At 47.0% G+C, this 23,178-nt stretch overlaps 2 protein-coding genes across 2 annotated transcripts in view; both read left to right on the top strand.

The window, feature by feature from the left end:
- Positions 1 to 5,342, top strand: part of NCBP3 (nuclear cap binding subunit 3) — a 31,217-nt gene extending 25,875 nt beyond the window's left edge. The window contains exon 14 of the mRNA XM_068531517.1: positions 130 to 5,342. Within this exon, the coding sequence (XP_068387618.1) occupies positions 130 to 238 (109 nt within the window). The 3' untranslated portion in view covers positions 239 to 5,342. The remainder of the gene's footprint in view (positions 1 to 129) is intronic.
- Positions 210 to 23,178, top strand: part of ITGAE (integrin subunit alpha E) — a 68,885-nt gene continuing 45,916 nt past the window's right edge. Inside the window, exon 1 of the mRNA XM_068531525.1 lies at positions 210 to 292. Coding sequence (XP_068387626.1) covers positions 256 to 292 — 37 coding nt within the window. The 5' untranslated portion in view covers positions 210 to 255. The remainder of the gene's footprint in view (positions 293 to 23,178) is intronic.

Below are 23,178 nucleotides of genomic sequence, written 5' to 3'. Positions count from 1 at the left end.
CAGCCCTCCAGATTTTGTAGACATTTTTCTTAATATTTTTAACATTGTGTCTTTTGAAAGAAATGTTTTAACACAGTTCATCCAAAGAGCAGAGGACTGAACTTCTCACTATTGCCTTGGCCCTGACAGCTGTTACCAGCACCCTTTTCCCAAGAAAAGTCAATTCCCAGGTGCTTATTGGACAGCCTTCGAGGGGGAAGATGAGGGAAGCTGCCAGCTCACCCTTCCAGGATCCTAGTGTGGGGGCCGAATCTCATGGACCTGACCTCAGAGGTGCATCCGTGCCGCCCAGGTAGATAAGAGCCGCAGCGTCGATCGCCCTTCGTTCCTCCCTGGGGATTTCTGTTAGGGGGCCTTGTTAGCGATCAGCTTGAAGTGAAGATCAAGTTCAGTGCTGTGGGATTTTTAGGAACAAAAAACTGTGACTTTGGGATTTGGGGTGGATTTTTGTGCTAGGGGTGGGGTCATGGGTTAATGTTGAACAATTTTTAAGTCTGTATTATGTTTAAAAAATATTAATGATTTAAAAGTTAAAATTTTTAATTTTTATATGTGAAAATACTTCCTGTTGGCTACGAGGGAAGCTCAAGTGGTGTCTTCTTATGTGCTGTTAAATATATATTATATACTTTGGAAGAAGGCAAAGAGGGGAGCCTCATTATTTTTAAATGATCCTAAGTGTATAGTCTGTCTGTTGTACATAGAGTTTAACTTGCTTTTTGGCCGCTGTAGGGAAAAATACCCATCCACCTGAGATGGGAACCTGTCATTTATTATCACTTCAGAAGTGATACACTGTTATTTATTCTTTCTGTCTCCAAGTTCTGGCACTTGAAGACTTCTTCAAAACTGGCAAATAAGATAATAGTTATAGAAATTTTAGTTCATTTATTTCTAAACTCCTTTCAGATTAGTTTACCATGAGAAGGTGGTAGATTATTTTGTCTTCCTGTCTGATTTTTATTTTGAAGTATTTAGTGTTGTATTCCTCTGCAGGCTTAAAAATAGTGTTTTACTTCAATTCAGCAGAGCTTAGGAGTTAAAGAGAATAAAGCCTGTGTTGCTTGTGCGGTGTTACAACCCCTCACCTGTCTGGAATGTCCAGCACCCAGTGCAGCTCAGGGTTCTAGAGATCTTTGCTCGTGCCTGAGTTAATGGTCACATGATTAGTTGATTGCAGTGTGGTGCGATGGAGGGCGGAACGAACGCTTTGTTTAATAAAGAAAGGCGGGGAGACTTGAGAGTTGCAACAAGAACTGTGTTGTCCATATTTTGTTGGTTAACCTGCTTTTTCCCTCCCTGTAGAAAGATGAGAGCATGTAACCATGATATGTTTCAGCTTCCTAGTGGGATTCTAGGAAAGAGCTGGTTCGGGTTTCTCTGCCAGTTGAGACCTAAGGTTTCTGAGGTTTCTCAGCTCTTTGCCCATGAAGCACACAGCTGAGAACCAGGTTCTTGAGGAGGGGCCAGGGTCTGGGCGGTTGGTCAAGTGAGAAGTGCAGGGGCTGTAGAGTCAGAGACGCCGACCCCTGGCTCTGCTCCGTAGGCCTGGGCCTCAGTTTCCCCTTCTAGCAAATGAATGGGCTGGTACCAGAGCTGCTGGCTTCGTTGGTGCGTCTTAATCGTGTTTTGCTGTGTCAGAGCGGTGGCTGCAGCGGGCTGGCCAGCACCATTGTCTGCGGCAGGTGCAGGGAGGGTCAGCGAGACAACTGACGGTGTGCATGAGGTTGTGGACGGGACTACCCCCACCCCATTCCAGTCTCTGGGCCACTAGTGAGACAAAGAGGTCCCCGTGGTCAGGGTCCCCACTGACATGCTCTCTGCAGTGTTCAGAAAACTCCCCTTCTCAGACTTTCCCTTGTGTTTCCCAGTCATGACCCTTTCCCACCAGTAGTTCAGGCCCACTTGTCCCATGGCCTTTCAGCCCTCACCAGTCTTTTGCTAGGGATCAAGGAAGACTTTCAGGAAGGGCAGTGGTGTGTAGTTAAAACTGATGTGACCAAGAAAAATGCCTACTTCAGCAGCCTTGCAGTGCTCACAAACACGCAGAGCCCAGAAAATTACCTTTAAAGACGTTAAGTTTTATTTCCCAAAGTTATTGGCCTTAGCCTCTCACTCTCCAGCCCACTCAAGCACCCAGATCTTACAGCATCTTACACGTGCTCTGGAAGCCCAGGCCCTTTCTTGGGAGTTGGGGAGCAAAGATGGACAGTCGGTTTAGTCTTTACACATATGAGATTTTAGATACGTTTTTGCTGCTTGATAATACTTACAGATACCTCATTTCTGTTTTCCACTCTCCGCCTTGGGAGAGGTGCCAACTACCCAGGAGAGCTTGTGGAGCCCAGCACACAATGGAACCTCTCCTCCCCTGGCCTCCTCTAGCCTGACCCCATGAGTCCCTCGCCTTAGGTCAGAAACTGTCTTCTCCCACTCCATCCCCGCAGCAGCCTCTTTACTGGTTCCTCTCCCCTGTCTCTCCCTCTCCATTCTGCACACTGCAGCTGGGATGAACTTTCGGTGTTGTTAGCAGCTTTATTGAGATGTAATTTACATAGCATACAGTTCACCCATTTAAAGTGTACACTTCAGTGGCTTTTAGTATATTCACGGAGTTGTGCATCCATTGCCATAGTCAATGTTAGAATATTTTCATCATCAAAAAGAAACCCTGTACCCATTCGCAGTACCCCATTCCCTCTTCCCCACTGGCAACCACTAACTACTTTTTGTCTCTATGGATTTATCTATTCTGAACATTTCATATAAATGGGAATGATACACTTTGTGGCTGTTTGTGACTGGTTTCTTTAACTAAACATATTTTCGAGGTTCATCCATGTTGTAATATATATCAGTACTTCGTTTCTTTTTATTGCTGAGTAATGTTCCATCGTATGGATATACCATATTTTGTTTATCCATTCATCAGTTGATGGACCGGTGGGTTGTTTCTACTTTTTGGCTGTTATAAATAATGCTGCTGTGAAAATTCATGTACAAGTTTTTACATGGACATGTTTTCATTACTCTTGGGTTATATACCTAGGAGTGGAATTGCTTGGGTCCTCTGGTATGTCTATCTTTAACCTTTTGAAGAGCTGCCAGACTGTTTTTCCAAGTGGCTGCATCATTTTCCATTCCCCCCAGCAACGTTATGAGGGTTCCAATTTTTCCACATCTTTGTCAAGACTTGTTATTTTTTGATGTGAATTGGTATCTCATTATGGTTTTGATTTGCATTTCCTTGATGACTAATGATGTTGGGCATCTTTTCATGTGCTTCAGGATGAACATTCGTAAGAAGGTTATTCCTATTGCTCCTGCTTAAAAGCATCACCATTGCCAATGGGATAAATTCTGAACTCCTTTGATAGCTCACAAGGCTGGTCAAGATCTAGCCTCTGGCAGTATCTCTAGCCTCTTCTCCCCATCCTCCCCTACTTTCTGCTTACTGGTTTCCTGGAGGCATCTTGATCTCACCAGCCTCCCAGACTTTGCTCAGTGCTGTTCCTCCTCCCAGTGACACACCCCGCTGGTCCTCTCCTCATCCCACCTCAGCTTTGCCTTCTCCTCTCCCTCATCCTCAAGGACTTACAAACCTCTCCAGGAAGCTACCTGCAACTTCCGGAGCCAGGTTATTGGCCCTGTTATGTGTCCCGTGGTACTGCCACGAAGGAGTCTTGTTACATTCCAGGGTTAGGTTATAAAGTCATGCCTAGGATAAAACTTGAGTGTAATCAAAACTCCTTTCGGACACCCTGAGGAAGGCGCCGTGTTGAAGACCATTATCGCGAGGTGCAGTGCGGCTGGTTCCTGCCTGTGCGGGAATAGGTCACAGTCTCTTTAGCTGAGCACCAGGAGAAGTGGTTAGCCTGCAAGTAGGGCCGTGTTATGCAAGCAACACTTATTTGTAGGTGTTAGACTCACACTGAGGCGAGCAGTTCGCTTTTGAAGAGGCTCTTGGGAACCGAGACAGGCCACAGGAGCAGCAGGGGCACAGGCTCACCTCAGGCCCCCACGCCTGTCTGCTCCGGGAGCGGAGGGGCAGATGGAATGGCCCAGATGGCTTAAAATTGTCTTCCTTGTCTTTTTTCTTTTTCCTAACTTTTTCAGACAAATGCCGTTATGTTTGCCTAAGTGAAATATGTATGTAATGCCAAATCTCTGTACCCCCTCAAGTCAGCACACCGGTACACTGGATCGCAGTTCCCTCTTCCTACTTTGTCTTTTTGTTAGACTGTGAGCTCCGTGAGAGCAGGGCCACATCTGGCTTGGTCATGGGGTTCCCCAGTCCGAGTGCCGTGCCTGGCACCTGGCAGATCCCCTATACACATAGCTGGATGTGTAAATTCCCCAGCTGCCGGAACAGCTCCATTCTCTGAAGCCCCGGCATCCTCTTACAGGCTAGTCCTCGTGGTTCTGCCTTGTACACACAACACTTTATTTTCATGTTTTGTTTTCCCTGCTAGCAGCCCCTGTGAGCAGGCTTCTTCGTGTTGTTATCTCTGTTCCTCCTACCAGGCCAGTCCAGGGTAAATGGTGCCTAAAAAGTGTTTGGCAAATGAATGAATTGTGGGAACCCAACCCAGCTCTGGCACCCTTGTCTGCAGGCTAGTCTGCTTCTAGCCGAGACTACCCGATTCCAAAAAAGAGGACGGTTGTTCACAAGTGCATAAATTGCACTTGCATAAGAAAGAATCTCATCAAGTAGACCTCCATGAAATTCAAATTTTGATGATCTGGCTATATCTGAGCTGAAGCTTACCTGGCTTTATAAAGAATTTGCTGGAGAGTCATGTAGATAATCCAGAATATTTTTTAGAAAGCATTCATCTGCACCCAGGAGACCAAGAAAGGAAGCCGGCGGATGGATCAGAGGCCCCAAAGAGAGACTGCTGGGCCGATTCTTAGCATCTGATCCAATTGGTGAGGAGGTGACAGCAGCCCAAAGAAGACACAAAGAAACAGAACTCGTTCCTGGCAACAGCTCGTTTGCCTAAAGTAGGCTTCCCACTGTCACGCGGAGCGGTTTTAAAGTTGTGGTGAAATGCTAACAGGCAATTTGGATTAAAGTTAACAGCAAATGACGGCTTCACAGATTAATTAATTGCTGCACAAATAAGTTGATGTACAAGTATTTGCTTTTAAATCTTACACAATAAGAAGTAAATTAGAAGTCAAACCATTTTTTCCTTTGAAGAACTAAAAGGACAGAATGTCTTTGATGATCTTGAGAACAGCATACTGGCTTCAAGGCAGACTGTTGTTGTGTAGTCTGACCAATAATAATGTAGAACTTTTCTTACATGTTTATAAAATAAATCTTAGAAGAAAAATAATACTGTAGCCTTTTTTTAAAAAATGAAATGCTATGAACGTTTCGCAGAACTTGGATGTTCCTGGGAGCGGTTAGGGAAATGCTGGCTCAAAAGCGTATTTCTAATAGTTGTGAGGCATTGCAGTGGGCTTTTGCTCTGCTATAAATACAACTCTAGGGTATGGGTGGTCTTTAACCCACCAAAGTCAGCACCCGGCACCTGGGGTTCTTACCTGGTTTTGTTGGAGCAATTCCAGAGGCCCCCCTCTGGATGACAAGAGTCTTCAGTAGTTGAGATTTTGTGTTACCTCAGACTGTGTCACCCCTGCCTCGGGACCAGTGTTGGTTAGAGCAAGAGACCACACCATCGACAGGAGAGGTGACGAGGCCTTCCCGTCCCTTCCTGGGGCTATCATGTGTTTAATGCGTCACCTCTTCTTAGTGGCAGGAGTTCCTCAGAGGGCCCGTGAGCAGGAGACGGCACTTTTTTGCTCAGGTAGAATGTCTTTTGTGGGGAGGTCAAATGGGGTGACGCCTGGGGCTGGGCCCGGAGCCTTGGGGATTCGTTCTATCTCATCTGCAGACTTGAAAAAAAACCCAAGCGAGTCCCTTCGCTTCTTGGGACCTCAGTGTCCCTGCCTGTCAGATGAAGGGCTCAAGTGGGATGACCTCCAGGTTTCCTTCTAGTGCTAATGTGAGTTCTAGGATCTTTGCTGAGCTTTCCCAAGGAGCATCAGGAGTGTAAGTTGGACGGGAAGGAGTTGGGGGCAAGCAAGAGGCCTAAGCCCTTGCACCCTTGGTTCCATGAGCCAGTGCAACACCCCCTCCCCAGCCCTGCGTTATGAAGGGAGAAGGAGATCCTCTCCCTTGCTCCCTTCCCTGCTCGGCCCCCCTTCCCCAGTGCGCACACGCACCATTCTGTGTTTTACTTGGGAGATTTTTTAGGAGGTAGCCCAGTGTCTTAATCAGCTCAGGCTGCTCTAACAAAATGCCATGGGCTGGGTGGCTTAAATAACAGAAGTTTATTTTCTCACGGTCTAAAGGTCGAAGTCCAGGATCAGGGTGCTAGTAGTTGGGTTCGCACGAGGCCTCTCTTCCTGGCTTGCAGACAGCATCTCACTGTGTGCTCACATGGCCTTTCCTTGGTGCGTGCGCTTGGAGAGAGAGATGTCTCTTCCTCTTCTTAAGCCACCAAGCCTATTGGATTAGGGCCCTACCTTTTTTTTTTTTTTTAATTTTATTTATTTTTGGCTGCCTTGGGTCTTCGTTGCTGTGCACGGGCTTTCTCTAGTTGCGGTGAGCGGGGGCTACTCTTCGTTGCGGTGCACAGGCTTCTCATTGCGGTGGCTTCTCTCGTTGTGGAGCACGTGCTCTAGGCGTGTGGGCTTCAGTAGTTGTGGCACGCGGGCTCAGTAGTCGTGGCTCGCGGGCTCTAGAGCGCAGGCTCCATAGTTGTGGCGCACGGGCTTAGTTGCTCCATGGCATGTGGGTTCTTCCCCGACCAGGGCTCAAACCTGTGTCCCCTGCACTGGCAGACAGATTCTTAATCAGTGCGCCACCAGGGAAGTCCTGGACCCTACCTTTTTGATCTTAATTATCTCCTAAAGGCTCTATCTCCAAATGTAGTCACATTGGGGGTTATGGTGTCAACATATGAATTTGGGGAGGGGGACACAGTTCAGTCCATGGCACCCAGTAATGCAAGGGTCCCAGTATGTGTTTGTGGAATGAGGTCACTGCTTTTTAAAAGCTCACAGAGTGGGAGGGATTTTGATCCATGGGTCTGAAGGCAGTAGGGTTTGTAGTTCAGAGTCCTGGTTCTGGAGGAAACAGACCCATTTGAGTCCACCTCGGCCACTTAATAGCCATATGGCCTTGGGCAAATTACTTAAGCTCTACCTCTGAGCCAGCATCCTCATCTGCAAAATCGGGATAACCGAGTATGGTGGCTGTGAGGATCAGATGAGGGCTTGCGTGGAAGGCCCTTGGCACTGAGTCTGCGTCCCCTCCTGACGCTCAGTCAATGGGAGTGATTACGACTGCTTTTCAGTCTTTCCGGTGCCCCTTTGCCAGCTCTGTCCTCCACTGCAGTCCCGTGTCTAGTCTCAGTAACATCCTCACTCTTCCAAATGCCCTCCTCCCAGCCTCCTAGGACTCAGAAGGCAAGTGGGTAATTAGAAATATTTCCTGTGTCTGGGGGCGATGAGGCAGGCCTGTGGGGACAGCCCCCATCCCCTGGTGAGTTGTGCTCTCCACTCACTCTCCAGACAAAGCAGTTAGTCCTTTTAGCTCAGGCTGAACATGTGTCCTCCATCCCCTAACTTTTAAAACTTTTTATTGTGAAATAATTTAACAATTACAGAATAGTCTCGAGGGTAGAACAAAGAACATTTTGCCACATTTCATTATTCATTCTTTTCTTCCTCCCCTCCCTCCCTCCTCACCCCCTTGTCCCCCACCAACCACGAACTGTTTGAGAGTTATTTGCATACATCGCGTCCCTTTACTCCCTAAATGTAATACTTTAGTGTACATTTTCTAAGAACAAGGGCATTCTCTCATATGACCAGAGTATTGTTATCAAATTCAGGAAATGTATAATTTTAATCAGTACAGTAGTACCTAATCCGTGGTTCGTGCTTCAATTTTGCCAACTGTCGCAATAATGTTTTTTTCTGGTCCAGGATACAATCCAGGATCACACACTACAGTTAATATCCTGTCTTTAGTCTCTTATAATGTGGAGCAATTCCTTTGCCTTTCTTTGCCTTTTATGATATTGATGTTTTTGAAGTGTTCAGTCCGGTTATGTTGTAGAATTCCCTCAAGTTGGTCCCTTAACATTTGTTTAAAGTAAAATGAGCTAAGAAGCCATTTTCACATTGCTTTTGGATGTAGCTACTGAAATGCCCAGCCTTGCATTAGGCTCTGTGAACCGGGAGGATTATATAGTCTGGCTCTGACTTGGGACCTTAAGTCTGGGTTTGTGGGGACAGCAGTTACTGTCAGAAGGGCTTGAAGGGCCCCTGCGTGCTCGTGATTAGGGGTCTGCTGTGCTGGCACCAACAAGCTTGGAAAATACATCTCGGATGGATGCAGGATGAGTCAGCATTCTGGAAGTCTCCAAAGATGCAGAAAATGGCCCTGCACCTGTTCCAGCATCCACTCATCAACTTTGCCCGGCCTCCAGAGATGTCCTAAAGTTCACACTCCAAACTAAAGTCCTGTTTTCTCTCAGAAACCTCCAGCAGGCTGCAGTCGTGGGTTCCAGCCTGTCCTTACTGCTGCTCTGCTCTGCGGCCTGGGTCTGTTCTCTCCCGCTCTGGGCCAGTGGTGGGAGGGGAGCCCCTCCTTGCTCTGCCAAGTGCCCCTGGCACTGGGAACAGGGAGGGAAAGAGTCACTGAGCCCTGAGTGTGGGAAGACAACCAGCACCCTGGCCTATGACGAGGTTAAGCCAACTTGGGATGATCTTCGTTGTGATCTGGCAGACGACTCATCAGACCTGGAGCTTTGCTTTTTCATCTGTTTAACTTCTCTGTTGGATGGTATATACTGTGAAAAACAGTGAATCGTAATCTCTATTCAAACAACCGTGTAACATCAGGGAACTATCGTGCTAGTTGGAGGTATTTTGTCAGACCGAAGCAAACAATGCAAGAATGTTGTAAGTGACATCAGTCTTTACAGAACTTTGGCCAAGCAGGCTTTCACTGTGAGAAACAAGATAAAATTGATTTTCATCTAGTCATTAAGTCAACACCATTGTCTGCTGTGTTTTAACACTTATATTAACACTTCAAAGTGCTCTCCCTGGAGATGCAGACATTCATGTGAGAGAGACATAGAGTCCCCTGCCTTTTTGATTGTAAATTAATTAAAATTAAATAAAATTGAAAATTCAGTTCCTCAGTGACTGGTGACATTTCAAGGGCTCAGTAGCCACATGTGGCTAGGGGCTCCCATGTTGGACCGTGCGGCTCTAGACCCTCATCGCCGAGTTCTGTTGGACAGCGCAGCTCTGCACGGCCAACAGTCTGGGAAGCAGAGGTGCGGGAGAGACTTCCTTCTGCGACAGACGTGGTCACACAGGGAAAATTGGACAGATCGTGAAGTTGGCATTTAAATATGACTGCGGGCCGTTGGCAGTGCGTCCTCTGGGCTGCTGGGTTGGATCAAAGGTGTGCTGAAAGATGCATGGAGTTTCACTTCTTCCGTTGTTCTGGTAGCCCAGAGCTCTGTTAGGTTAGTTCCACATCATGGGCTGTAGTCAGGTGTTAAAGAGAATGCAGCCAAAGCTGCACTGAGGCAGCGATTCAGGCAGCGCGTGGGTCTTTCCACTCACCTGACCCTCCGCAGTCTCAGGGCCTCGCGTGTGCAGGCGGAGTGCCGGAGCCCCGAGTTATGAGGGTGCTTTCTGTAGGAAGGACCCTGGGCCGGGCGCTGGGGTGAGGTGTGTAGTGGCGGGTTCCGGGGCAGGGCATGGGGCTGGGAGCCACCCACATGGATGATAAAAAACGGCTGGATTAATACTGCTCCTGCACCTCGCACATCTGCTGAGATCATCCAGCCCTGTTCCCAGGCCAAACCTCGGCTCACTGTTCCACCAAAGCGTGGGTGATGGGGCAGGGCTGGCAGGTGTCTCTAAGCTCCCAGGACCCAGCCCACAACTGCTGAGGAAGCCACGCAGCCAGCCGTGTACAAGTGGAGCGTCTGTGTCTACTTGAAAGTGCCTGTCTGCCTGTGGTCCTTGCCTGTGTGTGCACCTCTGTCCCCGCCTCCTGGCTGCCCGAGCCCTGGAGCTGAGGAGGGAAGCTGAGCAAGTCGAGGCCCACGCCGCTGCCTCTGCTCCAGCCAGGATGTGGCTCTTCCACGCTCTGCTCTGCATGACCAGTAAGTCAGCCTCACCCCCTGCCCCGAGGGGCTGCACAGCCTGTCCATCTGTGTGTCTGGTGGGGTTCAGAGCCCGAGGTCAGAGAAAGTCTGGGGACTCCCCACCTGGAAGCCCGTCTTGCTCCGTGGGTTAGACCCCCAGGCTAGGAAGGACCTCTGAGGCTCTGTTGGCTGACAGCATGGGGCTTTGGACTCCAGGGCTCTGCCTCCTGTTCCTCCCGCCAGCTCCCCTCCCCACGCAGGCCCTCTCCCCTGGAACCCACTCCAGGCAGCCCCTCAGGTCTGTGCCAAGCTTGTCCCCAGAGTGTGGAGGCTGGTGCGGCGTACCCGCCCAGCGGAGCCCCCTGGTTTAGCTGAGGAGGGTGAGGACCCTGTGTGCGGCGAACGCGTGGGGGGAGCCTGCTTCCTGTTCCTGATGTTAGGGCCCCTACGAGAACCCGTATGGGGGAGGGGACATTCCCTCTCCACTGCCTGGGGTCCCATATGGCCTTTAAAACTCCTATGGAAGCCCCTTGGGGCAAGCCAAGCCAGGAGCACACCCAGCTACCAGGCCCCAGGGATGAGAATAAGCGTGGCCAGTGAGCCCCTGGGCGCTGCTCAGATCAAGCCTGAGGCGAGGGTGGTCCTGTGTAGTGATCTGGCGGGCTTCCCGGGGGCCTCCTGCGCTGGCCAGGAGCTGGTCAGAAGAATGAGACTGGACATCAGGCAGGTGTAGTGTCAGGGCTGCTGGGAGCCTGAGTTCTCCCTAAGGGATGGGTGGGGGCCAGCTAGTGAACACCAGACGGTGGCTGAGAGCTGAGGCCAGGCTGGGAGGGGGCTCAGAATTAGCACCCACCAGGGGGCCAGATCACCCAAGAGGCAGGCCAAACATGCATGGGGCACGAGCAAAGCGTACATTTTTGGATACCTTTTAATATTTGATATTTAAAAAACATCAAAATAGTCATCGTGGAAAGATCAAAACTTTGTTGAACTTCCTTTTCCTTACTTTGCAGTTTAGACTTCCCTTTACTTTCAGTTACATGCGGCGTGTGGAGAAGGTCTCACGCTTTTTATGGCTTATGGCTTTGATCCCCCATCACCAAGTTGTGTCTGTACCCTGGTCCACCCCATCCCAGTAGAGAGGAGGTGACTGAGGCCCAGAGAGGGGTAATGACTGGCCATAGTTACAAGCAAGTACTAGTAGAAACGGGGCTCAAGCCCAAGCCTCTCCCTGCCTCCCAGCTCTAGACTACCCCGTGGCCTGGGACACTAACCCTGGTGTCACTCTGGTCTCCTGCTTGTCTCTGTCTTCTGTGGCCTCTGGAAGGACCAGTTATCACCCCAGCACCTTTTTCAGCAATGTCAATCCAGATGACATTTATCAAACCCCTTCTGAGGCTAAGGCACTCCCCAGGCTGACGGGCAGCAGAGAGCAAGATGGAGCAGACTTGCAATGAGATCACTTACCCCGCACCTTGGCTATGCTATGGGCTGGGGGTAAGAGCAGGGCCCCAGCAGCTCCAGTCTGAGTGGGAGAAGTGGAACTGTGACAGTCCTGCTCCAAGCTGTGAGGTCCTGAGATTTAGGGATGGACCAATCATGAAGAGCTTCCTGGAGGAAGTGAGATTGGTGCTGAGTCTTAAGGGCTGGAGAGAGTCTGAGAAAGTGACGAGGAGATGCCAGGGAGGGTGGAGGAACCCCTCAGACAGTGACCCCAGGCCCAGGGCCCTGCATCCTGTGTCTGGCTGCACCTCCCTAGGCTGGAGAGAATCCAAACTGTTCCTGGCCTGACCTTCCACCCTTCCCAAGCACCCACTGTGGTGATGCCCACTTCTCATCAGTGGGAGCAGATGAGATAACGTCAGTTGTCTGAGACAGTCAGATGCAGATACAAACACACTGAAACCCTGGAGCTGCCCATCTCATCCTGCGACCATGCAGCCTGCTGTTCCCAGGTCAGTCTTCACCCTGACTCATTCTGTGACCACAACCACTCACTTCTCCCCCCCAGGGTCTCAGAGGTTGCGTCTACATCGCTCGTGTGAGGAAGGGAACTGTGCTAGTGGCCTGTAAAACCTTACAGTGGTACACAAGCCAGCAGTCCAGGGCCGGCTCTGCTGTTGCACCAACTTCAGGCTGGGGCCTGGGGCCCTGCTGGGTCCTGCTGGGGGAGTGGGGAGGTGTCAGACCTGCCTCTGCCCGGGGCACAACCCCAGACCTGAGTGCAAGTGTGTGATGGGAAACCTTGGCCATTGAGGATGGGGGACTGTAGTGTCCGCGGTGGCCCTGAGGATGGGGGAGGTGCGTAGCAAGTGCAGACAGGTGGTGCGGGGCGAGAGGGAGGCTTTCTGTGCAGGAGAAACAGTATGGACAGAGACCCGGGTGTAAGGAGTGTGTTTAAGGAGACGCAGGGTGAGGCTTGAGTGGGGACAGAAGGCTGTCTGCTCTGACGCTGCCTGCGCCCCACAACCGGGACACGCTGGGCCCAAGGGGGAAACAGGCCGCACGCACACCATGACCCTGACCCTCTGTCCCCAGCCGGAGGGCCCACTGAGAATGCCTTCAGGTGACACACAGGGGATGGGGAAAGGGCGTCCCAGGCAGAGGTGAGACGAGCACAGCGTTCGTGGGCCAGCCAGGTGTGGAGAGCGGTCCACGCAGGAGCCAGACGCCTCCGACCTTCTCTGGGAGGCTGGCCTGGGGAGAAGCTGGGGGCCATGCGGGTGGTCAGGGTGCTGGTGGAGAGTGTGGGGGCCCAGAGTGCCAGGCTGCGGGAGCTCAGGCCACACCCTGAGGGCAGTGGGAAGGCCAGCAGGCCCCTAGCCCGGAGGTGACAATGGGACGTGCCTGTGGTGTAGAAGGCGGAGTCCTGGAGAAAGGGGAGGCAGACAGGCCCCTGAGGAGCCGCTGCCGAGGTCCCCTGGGGGGGGCTGGGGCCGGAGGGCATGGGGAGGGGGAGACACTTACGAGAAATGTTGAAGAGGAAAATCCACAAGCACTTTAGCACAGAGCACAGCCCTGGCTGCTCCAGACCTGTCGGCCATGGTTATTACGTAGCCTGTGAAGGGGGCCAGGGTGGGGGACCGAGGTATGAGGTTTGGGGCTGAGACGATGAGGCTCAACATGGAAGACCCAGGTGGGTGGGTGGAGGGTGAGCTGCCCCACAGGACAGGCGGCCTGCAGGCCTTTCTGGGTGCTCTGGACTGGACGTCAGGACGGCTGAATCTGGTCCTAGTTCTGTGGCCCGGCTCCTTGTATAAGTGCGTGCAAACCGTTCCCTGCCCTGCATCCACCCCTCTGGGGTCAGTTTGCTAAACCGAGAACAGCACTGTGAGAATGTGTATGTAAAGTGCCCGGCGTGATGGGGGAGAGAGGGGGTGGGTGCGGGCAGTGGTGGCTGACAGGATGGAGGGGGCTCTGACTCAGCAGGCCTGTGTGGCCGGGACAGCTTGGAGAGGCGGCCCTGTGGGCGGCGTGGCGACAGACTCTGGTTCAGCAGGGCTCTCACCACTGGCAGCCCGAGAGGGGGGCTTGAGCTGGAGGGCAAGGCTGTCAGAGAACGTGACAGGCCTCCCTTGTGGTTATAACACTGACGTTAGCACCCACATACTGAGCCTGCAAGATGTCAGATGCTGCGCCCGCCCTTGCCCCACTAGTCTGCACGGTCCCACATCACAGATGGGGAGACTGGGGTGAAGTGACAAGCCCAAGGTCCTTCAGGGACTCCGTGGCAGAGCGAGGATTTGAACTCAGGACTGTCTCCCTCCTGGGCTCATGCTCTCTTCTCTGAGTCGAAGTGGGAAGTGGGAAGAGAGGGGGTCCCCTGACGGAGGCACAGTCCGAGCAGAGGGGCCACGACAGGGGCCTGGGGGAAGTCTGCCCCAGCAAGGCGGCCCACGCCTGGTGGACCCCAGGCACTGGCTGGCCTTATGGGAAAGCTCAGCGGACCCGGTGACACTCCTGAACACACGCACACATAAATGTGTTCTCACTGACCTAATTACCAGCTCGATAACCCAGAGCTCTGCCCCAGCTCTGAGCTGCTGGCACGACAGGGAGCCGGGTCTCTGTTTACACCATACCCCTCCCGCCCCCCGCCGCCCCCGCAGTGCCTCCAGCTTTTATTAAAGGCTTTAGAAATAGGCAGACCTGGGCCCCAGACACAAATTTCAATTTGCTGATGGGCCACGAGCAATCACCCGACCTCTCTGAGCCTCAGCACCTGAGTATGGTACCTGGAAGACAGCAGGTGGTCCAGGAAGGTGGCTGTAATGGTCTCTCTGCTTATCTCCTCCCCTTTCCCACCCCTCAAGAATCTTGCACCAAGATCCCTCCGTTGAACAAACCAAAAATGGGGATGGGGGCGTGGGGTAGGGGATCAGGAATCTCTGGCCCTCTTTGATGTTTCCAGGACACCTCATCTGGGCCTGGCACTGTGCTGAGCCGGACTCTGTGGTTAGGGGTGTGTCATGGATGACTCAAATCAGATTACAGTTTTGGGGAGACAGACTTTATCACAGATCACTCTGACCCAGACACGATTCAGCCAGAGCCAGACAGAGACCCCACAGGATGCTGAGAGAGCTCAGGGACCACTGGGGTACTCTGGCTGAGAATCTGGATTGGCTCCTGGGGCAGGGCCCCAAAGGATGGGGCAGAGGTGGGAGAGTGACGAGGAAGGCACACTGGGCAGAGGGAACCACTTGTGCAAAGGCCCTGCGGTGGGAGGTATGCAGATGGTGTTCAGGAAGTGGGGTATCGAGGAGCCAGAGAGCAGAGCTGGCAGGGGGGGCACTGGGCTGGGCAGGGAGGTACCATGGATGCCGGGGGAGGAGACTGGACTTATCACAGGGGTTTCAATTCATGTCCGTTAAGTCACACAGATGGTAAAAAGGGGAAAGAATGCCTTCCGGTCGCCCCTTGTAAAAAGTGAGTAGTTCTCCCTTTTTAGTTTTTTTGACCTGCCCCATTATTTTAAAACAAGTTTTATTTTAGCACATGGTATATTTTTATGAGTCACCACCAATCACTCCAGGCAAGGCAGAGGTATAAAGGGAAAGGAATAAAGTACAGATGCCTATTTTGTGCCAGGCTTGGGGAGGGGGGCTGGGAATTGAGAGGAGAGAGTGGACACTACCCTCTCACAGGGTGCCTGCTCCTTCAGCCTTTGGAAGGTTGGTTTTTGGGGTTTTTTTTAATGTTTTATCTATTTCGGCTGCACAGGGTCTTAGTTGCGGCACGCAGGATCTTTTAGTTGTGGCATGCGGGCTCTTAGTTGTGGCATGTATGTGGATTGTAGTTCCCAACCAGGGATCAAACCCAGGCCCCCTGCATTGGGAGCACAGAGTCTTACCCACTGGACCACCAGGGAAGTCCCTGGAAGGTTGGTTTTTAACAAAGTTTTAAGCATGTACAAAAATAAAGCAAATAATATTAATAAACCCAATACACCCATCACCCAGATGACACAGCTATCAAGATCTTGCCGCACTTGCTGCATTTATGTATTTCACTGTCCCTTTTTGTTTCCTTTACCAAAGTATTTTAAAGCCTTGCTGCTCACAGTTTGGTCTGGGGACCAACAGCAGCCTGGCATCACTTAGCGGCGGTTAGACTAGGATCTTAGCCCCACTCCCTGACCTACTGAATCAGAATCTGCATTTTCAAGAAGATACTTGGGTGATTCATTTGCACATTAATGATTCGGAAGCATTGTTTGAAAGAAAATCCCCAACATCAGTCTTTTCACCCTTCAGTACTTCAATATGCATTTCTGAAGTACTTGGGGATGTTTTCTTACACAGCCATAATGTCATCACCCAACAAATTTAACAGTAATTCTTTGGTATCATCTAATACCCAGTTCTTAACTCAAATCTTCCTGACTGTCTCAAAATGTCTATTTCTAACAGTTCAAATCAAGAGCCAAACAAGACCCACACATCACGTGTGGTTGCTATGCCTTTCTTAGTCTAGAGTGTCCCCCTTGCTCATTTTTGAGGTTTGTGTGTCTTTTTCAAATCTTCACTTTACTGCAGAGCTCAGTTGCTTGTCTTGCGGAACATCTTCAGGGTTTGTGCGTTTGCTTCCTCTCGATGTGGTTGGTCCTTCAATCCCCTACATCACCTGAAACTTGGAAGTTAGGGCTAATGCCTTCATTAAATTCAGGTTTAAATTTTTTGGCGAGCATCCTCTAAACAATCGGGAGGATTTTGCCATACGTCCTGCATTTATCTCACTCCCTTTTTTCTGTTTCCTTTGCCGACGTATTTTAGAGAGTTGCTTCTCAGTGTGGTCTGATGACTGGCAGCCTGGGCATCACATGGGAGCTGTTAGAAATGCAGTATCTTGGGCCCCAGTATTCTTCCTAGGGGGTCATACTAGGAGGCGCACATGCCTGGGGGGCCCACTCTTAGCTGCGCTGAGATGAACTAGTGGGCTGGGGGGGTCAGCCTAATTGTGAAGTGCGCTATCAAAATTTCATCTAACTAGTTTCATCTATTGATGATCATGGCCTGATTTAATTGTTGTATTTCATTATGACTTGCAAAATTGTGTTTTTATGGTTGTATTATTCCTTCCACATTCATTAGTAACGATTCTTCTGTAAAGAACTTTTTGTGGTCAGCTAGGACCATTTGGTGACCCTGAAATGCAGCGCATACAGGAAAGGCAAAAAAATTGCTTAATGCTTTCCCTTTAATAGTCAATTTTCAGAGTAAGGGCATAATGCCCTCATTACTTCCAATGGTGAAAAAGGCAGTGTTTTGTTTTCTTTCTGTCTTTTAAGTATCATTATGAACCCCTGGAATTTTTGTGTACTCAGTGTGCTTCAGACACTTGCAATTATTATTTTTTTATTGAACTGTAGTTGATTTACAGTACTGTGCTAGTTTCAGGCGTACAGCAAAGTGATCCCATTATACATACATACATATACATATATATTCTTTTCATATTCTTTTAATTATAGGTTATTACAAGATATTGAACATAGTTCCCTGTGCTATACAGTAAATCCTTGTTGTTTACCTATTTTATATATAGTGGTGTGTATCTGTTAATCCCAAACTCCTAATTTATCCCTCCCTCCTCCCCGCAATTATTATTTTTTAGTGTAAACTTTTTTGAAGACAACACATGCAAAAATGGACAAATTCAGATCAGTGAATTTTCAGATTACATCAAATCCACGTGCTGATACCAATTTCAAGAAACAGAGGACATTACCAACATCCCAGAAGTACCTCCCATGGCCCCCTCCAGTTATTACCTTACCCCCAAGAGTAACCACTCTCCTGACCTCTGATACCATGGGTTAGTTTGCCTGTTTTGAACTTTGAAATAATGGAATTATACAGTATGTTCTGTTTTGCTCCTGTATTTATGAGATCCAACCCACCTTGTTGTTGATTATTTTCATTGCTGTAGAGTGTTCCATTGGTGAATATACCACAGCATATTTTTTCTACTGTTGATGGATATTCGGGTTGTTCCAGTTTGGGGTTGCTATGAATAGTGAGGCTATGAAAATTCTTGTACATGTCTTTTTGTGAATATATGAACACATTTCTATTGGGTTTTTGCCTTAGGGTAGGATTGCTGGGTCATGAGTTATACATATGCTCAGCTTTAGTTGATAACTGCTAAACGGTTTTCTAAAGTGATTGTACCGATTTACATTCCCACCAGCAGTATTTGAGGGTTCTAGTAGCTCCACATCATTGTTAGCACTTGGTGTTTTCTTTTTCATTTTAGCCATTCTGGTGGTTGTGTAGTGGTATGTATCACATGGTGATCTCAATTTGCCTTTCTGTGAAGTCTAATGGTGCCTTCTCATATGATTGCTGGCTATTTGGATAATCTCTTTTGTGAAATGTCCTTTTTCTGTTGGCTTACATGCCTTTTTCTTATTGATCTGTAGGAACTCTTTACAGATTCTGATATGAATCTTTTGTCAGATATTTGTATTGCAAACATCTTCTCTCTCTCTGTGGCTTGCCTCTTCATTCTTAATGATGTATTTTGATAAACAGAAGTTCTTAAGTTTAATGAAGTTCAGCTTATCAATTCTTTCCTTTATAGCTAGTGTTTTTTGTGTCCTGTTTAAAAAATATCTGTCTACCCCAAGGTCCTTTGTTTTCTCTTAAAAGCTTCATTGTTTCATTTTTCACATTTAGATATATGGTCTATCTAAGTCCACATTTAAATCTTCAGTTCATCAGGAACTGACTTTTTGTGTATGATGTGAGGGAAGAGTCAAGATTAATTTTTTTTTTCAGTATTGATATCCAAGTGACCCAGCACCATTTATTTAAAAGAGCATTCTTTCACCACGGTTCCTCACTGTCACCTTTGTCATAAATCAGGTGCCTATGTATGTTTCTGGACTCTCTGTCCCATTGATCTATTTTCTATCCTTGTGCCAATATAATTCTGTTTTAATAACTATAAATTTATAATAATCTTGATAAATGATAAGTCCCCAAATTTTGTGATTCTTCTTCAAGAGTGCCTGACTATTCTTGCCCTTTGCATTTTCATATAAATTTTAAAAATTGGCTTGTTAACATCACCCTTCCCCCAATAATTTGCTAGGATGTTGATTGTGGTTGTATTGAAGCTATAGATCAATATAGTGATAACTGACAATAACACGGAATCTTCTAATTCATAAACATCATCTGTTCCTTCATTTTAGATCTTTAATCTCTCCCAGTCTTTTTTTTTTTAAACATCTTTATTGAAGTATAATTGCCTTACAATGGTGTGTTAGCTTCTGCTTTATAACAAAGTGAATCAGTTATACATATACAATATGTTCCCATTTCTCTTCCCTCTTGCATCTCCCTCCCTCCCACCCTCCCCATCCCACCCCTCTAGGTGGTCACAAAGCACTGAGCTGATCTCCCTGTGCTATGCGGCTGCTTCCCACTAGTTATCTATTTTACATTTGGTAGTGTATATATGTCCATGACACTCTCTTACCCTGTCACATCTCACCCCACCCCCTCCCCATATCCTCAAGTCCATTCTCTAGTAGGTCTTTCCAGTCTTTTAATAGTTCTTAGTGTAGAGGTTTTGCGTATCTCTAGTTAGAGTTACTTTTAGACACTTGATTTTTTTTTTTTAATAGGAGATAAACAAATTTTAATTCATACACACAAAGATCTCATAGAAACAGAATATAAGATGTGGCCAGAGCAGGCAGCTTTTATACTTTTTAGACAAAGAAACAATAAATTTATGAGCAACTGACATGACAAAAAAAACTTAGGTTTTAGGTGAAATTCATTAATTAATTAATAATTAGTGAAAAATCTAAACAGAGTTTGGGCTTTGGGTAGTAAATTAAAGAAGTGACAAGGTTTGTTTATACAGACTTCACAGCCGGAATTCCCACTCTTTGGCCATAAGGGCATCCTTCTACCACGTGCAGGGAGGGTACCTTTCATATAAGGGATTTATTTCCTGCTTTCAGGGAAACAGAGAGGAGGATCGAAAGTGTTCCTCTTGCACCAACTGTTTCTTAAGTAATTTTAATTCAAAATAATCAATATCCCACTGAGAAATACTTTGGGTTTGCCTGCCCTGGACCCCAACAAGGTTAAATCTCTGATGTATAAACTCGAGAGGAGAGTCTCAGTAAATAATTACCGAGTATATTCAGAATTATTAAGTGTATAAAGAATAGAGGACTTATATATTATTATAAAACCCCTCATCAAATTCTCTGGGGTTGGGACACATAATTTTTCGAGGCAGAAGCCCGGTGTAGACACTTGGTTTTTTTATGGCTTTTGTTAACGGTGTCTTTTAAAATTTTTCATTCTTCATTTGATCATTGATGGTGCACAGAAGTACAACGGTTCTTTGTATTTTGCCTCTGTATCCCATGACCTTGCTTAAGGCACTCATTAATTCTCAGTGTTTGTGGATCTGTTGGATTTTTCAATCTACTTATTTAATCATGTCATCTGCAAATAATGACAGTTTTATTTTTTTCCTTTTTAATCTTTGTGCTCTGTATTTTTTCTTTTTTCTTACTGCTGTGAAACCTCCAGTAAAATGTTGAATAGAGGTGGTAATAGTGAGCATCCCTGTTTCTTTTCTGATTTTAGGGGGAAAGCTTTCAATAACTCACCAATAAGAATGATGTTGGGAATTCCCTGGTGGTCCAGTGGTTGGTTAGGACGCCACGCTTTCACTGCCGAGGGTGTGGGTTCAATCCCTGTTCGGGGTAATGAAATCCCACAAGCTGCGTGGCATAAAATAAAAAAATAAAATAAAATAAAATAAAAATAAAATAAAATAACCCTGGCAGTGCAGTGGTTAAGACTCTGCACTTCCACCGCAGGAGGCGGGGGTTCTATCCCTGGTTGGGGGACTAAGATCCCGCATGCCACGTGGTATGGCCAAAAATTTAAAAAAATAAAAATTAAAAAAAAAGAATGATGTTTGCTGAAGGATTTTTGTGGATATTCTTGATTAAAGACATTCCCTTCTATTCCTAGTTTGCTATGAATTTTTTAAATTACAAATCAGTATTGTATTTTATCAAATACCTTTCTCAGCCTCTATCATAATGATCATATGACTTTTTTTCCTCCTCTTTTTTCTGTTAACATGATGAATAAATTGATTCTTTTCGAACGTCACACCACTCTTGCATTCCTGAAATAAACTCCACTTGGTTGTAAGGTATTATGCTTTTTATATACCCCTGGGTTTGATTTGCTAATGTTTTGTTTAGGATTTTTGCATCTACGTTCAAGAGAGAGATTGCTAATTTTCCTTTCATGTGTCACTCTTGTCAGGTGCTAATATCAATGTCATGCTGGCCCCACAAAATGATTGGAAAGTGTTTGCTCATTTTCTCTTCTCTGGAACAGTTCATGTAAGATTGGTATTTCTTCTTTACGTGTTTGGGAGAGCTCACGAGTGAAGCCATCTGGGCCTGGAGTTAATGGATTCAGTTTTTAAAATTTGGGATTATTCAGATTTCACTTCTTTTGTCAGTTTTGGTAAATTTATTTTTCAAAGAATTTGTCCTTTTCACCTAAATTGTCAAGCTTACTGGCATAAAATATATACTATCCTCTTCTTATTTCATAAACGTCTTAGGCTCTGTTCTGATGTCCTCTTTTCATTCATATTGATAATTTATGTGTTTGCCTTTTTTTTTTCTTGATCAGTGTTGCTAGGGGGTTTTATCAGTTATATTACTCTTTCTGAAAACTAAACTTTAGCTTTGTTGATTTTCCCTACTGTAGGTTAGTTTTCTATTTCACTGGTGTATGCTCATGTCTTTATTTCTTCCTGTACTCTCTCTGGGCTTGATTTGCTATTCGTTTAGCTTTTTGAGATGGAATATTAGATAACTGGTTTACAGCCTTTCTTTTTTTTTTTTAGCATATGCATTTAAGGCTCTGCGTTTCCTCTAAACACTGCTTTAACTGTATCACACAAGTTTTGATTTGTCCTATGTTAATTCTCATTCGGTTCAAAATATTTTAAAGTTTCCATTATGATTTTATCTTTGGCTCTAGGTTATTTAGAAGTACATTGCTTAATTTCCAAGAAGTTAGAATTTTAAGCACTGGAGCAGCATGCGTTTAAAAATTCTTTCTGGCAACTGGTACGGAAAGGATGTACCCAGAGGGAGAAGTCTTGGAAGAGAAAGGTCAGGAGACTAACGAATGTGTCCAAGCAGGAGACAGTAAGGTCAATGGGGCAGAACTGAGTCCCTGGAGACGCCAAAATGCACATGAGAATTCTGAGAATGATAAAGGTGGTATTTCAGATCTGCGGGGATAATATGAGCTATTTGAGAAGTAACGCTGAGACAATTTCATTTTGGGGGGAGAAAAAGTAAAGCTGGATATATGGAAAAATAAAGTCTAGATGAATCAAAGACTCAAGCATAAGAAATGAAACAAAGAAAATATCAAAGAAAACATGAGTGAATTAAATAATCTCTGAGTGGGGAAGCATGACACAAAACTCGAGTCATACAGGAAAAATAATTTGACTACATAATAAATGTAGATGTGGGGAAAAGTATAAGCCAGTCAAACAAACAGCTAAGTGAGAAACAGTCTCTAACACATTGACAATTTCTTTTGGACAAAAAGCTCATATAAATTAGTAAGAAAACAATAAAGACCTCATAAAAATGGGTAATGTATATGAATAAGCAGGAAACAAACTTATAATAAGAGGCTTGACTTTACTCATAATGTAAAAAATAGGTTTTTTTTCAAATTTTTTTTTTTTTTAACGAGCTGGGCTTTTAAAAAAAAATTTATTTAATTAATTAATTTTTTTTTTGGCTGTGTGTTGGGTCTTCGTTGCTGCACACGGGCTTTCTCTAGTTGCGGTGAGCGGGGGGCTGCTCTTCCTTGAGGTGCGCGGGCTTCTCGTTGCGGTGGCTTCTCTTGTTGCGGAGCACGGGCTCTAGGTGTGCACGGGCTTCAGTAGTTGTGGCACGTGGGCTCAGTAGTTGTGGCACGTGGGCTCAGTAGTTGTGGCATGCGGGTTCAGTAGTTGTGGCACGTGGGCTTCAGTAGTTGTGGCACACAGGTTCAGTAGTTGTGGCACGTGGGCTTCAGTAGTTGTGGCTCGTGGGCTCTAGAGCGCAGGCTCAGTAGCTGTGGCGCACGGGCTTAATTGCTCCGCGGTATGTGGGATCTTCCCCGACCAGGACTCAAACCCGTGTCCCCTGCATTGGCAGGCGGATTCTTAACCACTGCACCACCAGGGAAGCCCTGAAAAATAGTTTGGGAACAAAATGATGAGATACTCTTTTAAAACAAGGATGAGGAGGTCCGCACAGTCTGCTCAAGCGATGCTGTGAGGAAATAGGCCTTCCATTCTGTTTTTGGAATATGAATTGGCACAGCCTCTTTGGGGGACAATCTGTCTATATCAATTTTGCCCCCAAAATTTTTAGTGAAGAATTTCAAACGTTCAGAAAATTTGAAAA

The sequence above is a fragment of the Eschrichtius robustus genome, chromosome 20 (assembly GCF_028021215.1).
Source record: "Eschrichtius robustus isolate mEscRob2 chromosome 20, mEscRob2.pri, whole genome shotgun sequence".
Lineage (NCBI taxonomy): Eukaryota > Metazoa > Chordata > Mammalia > Artiodactyla > Eschrichtiidae > Eschrichtius > Eschrichtius robustus.
The sequence above is the reverse complement of the archived record's forward strand: the minus strand, read 5'-3'. Positions and strand labels throughout refer to the sequence as shown.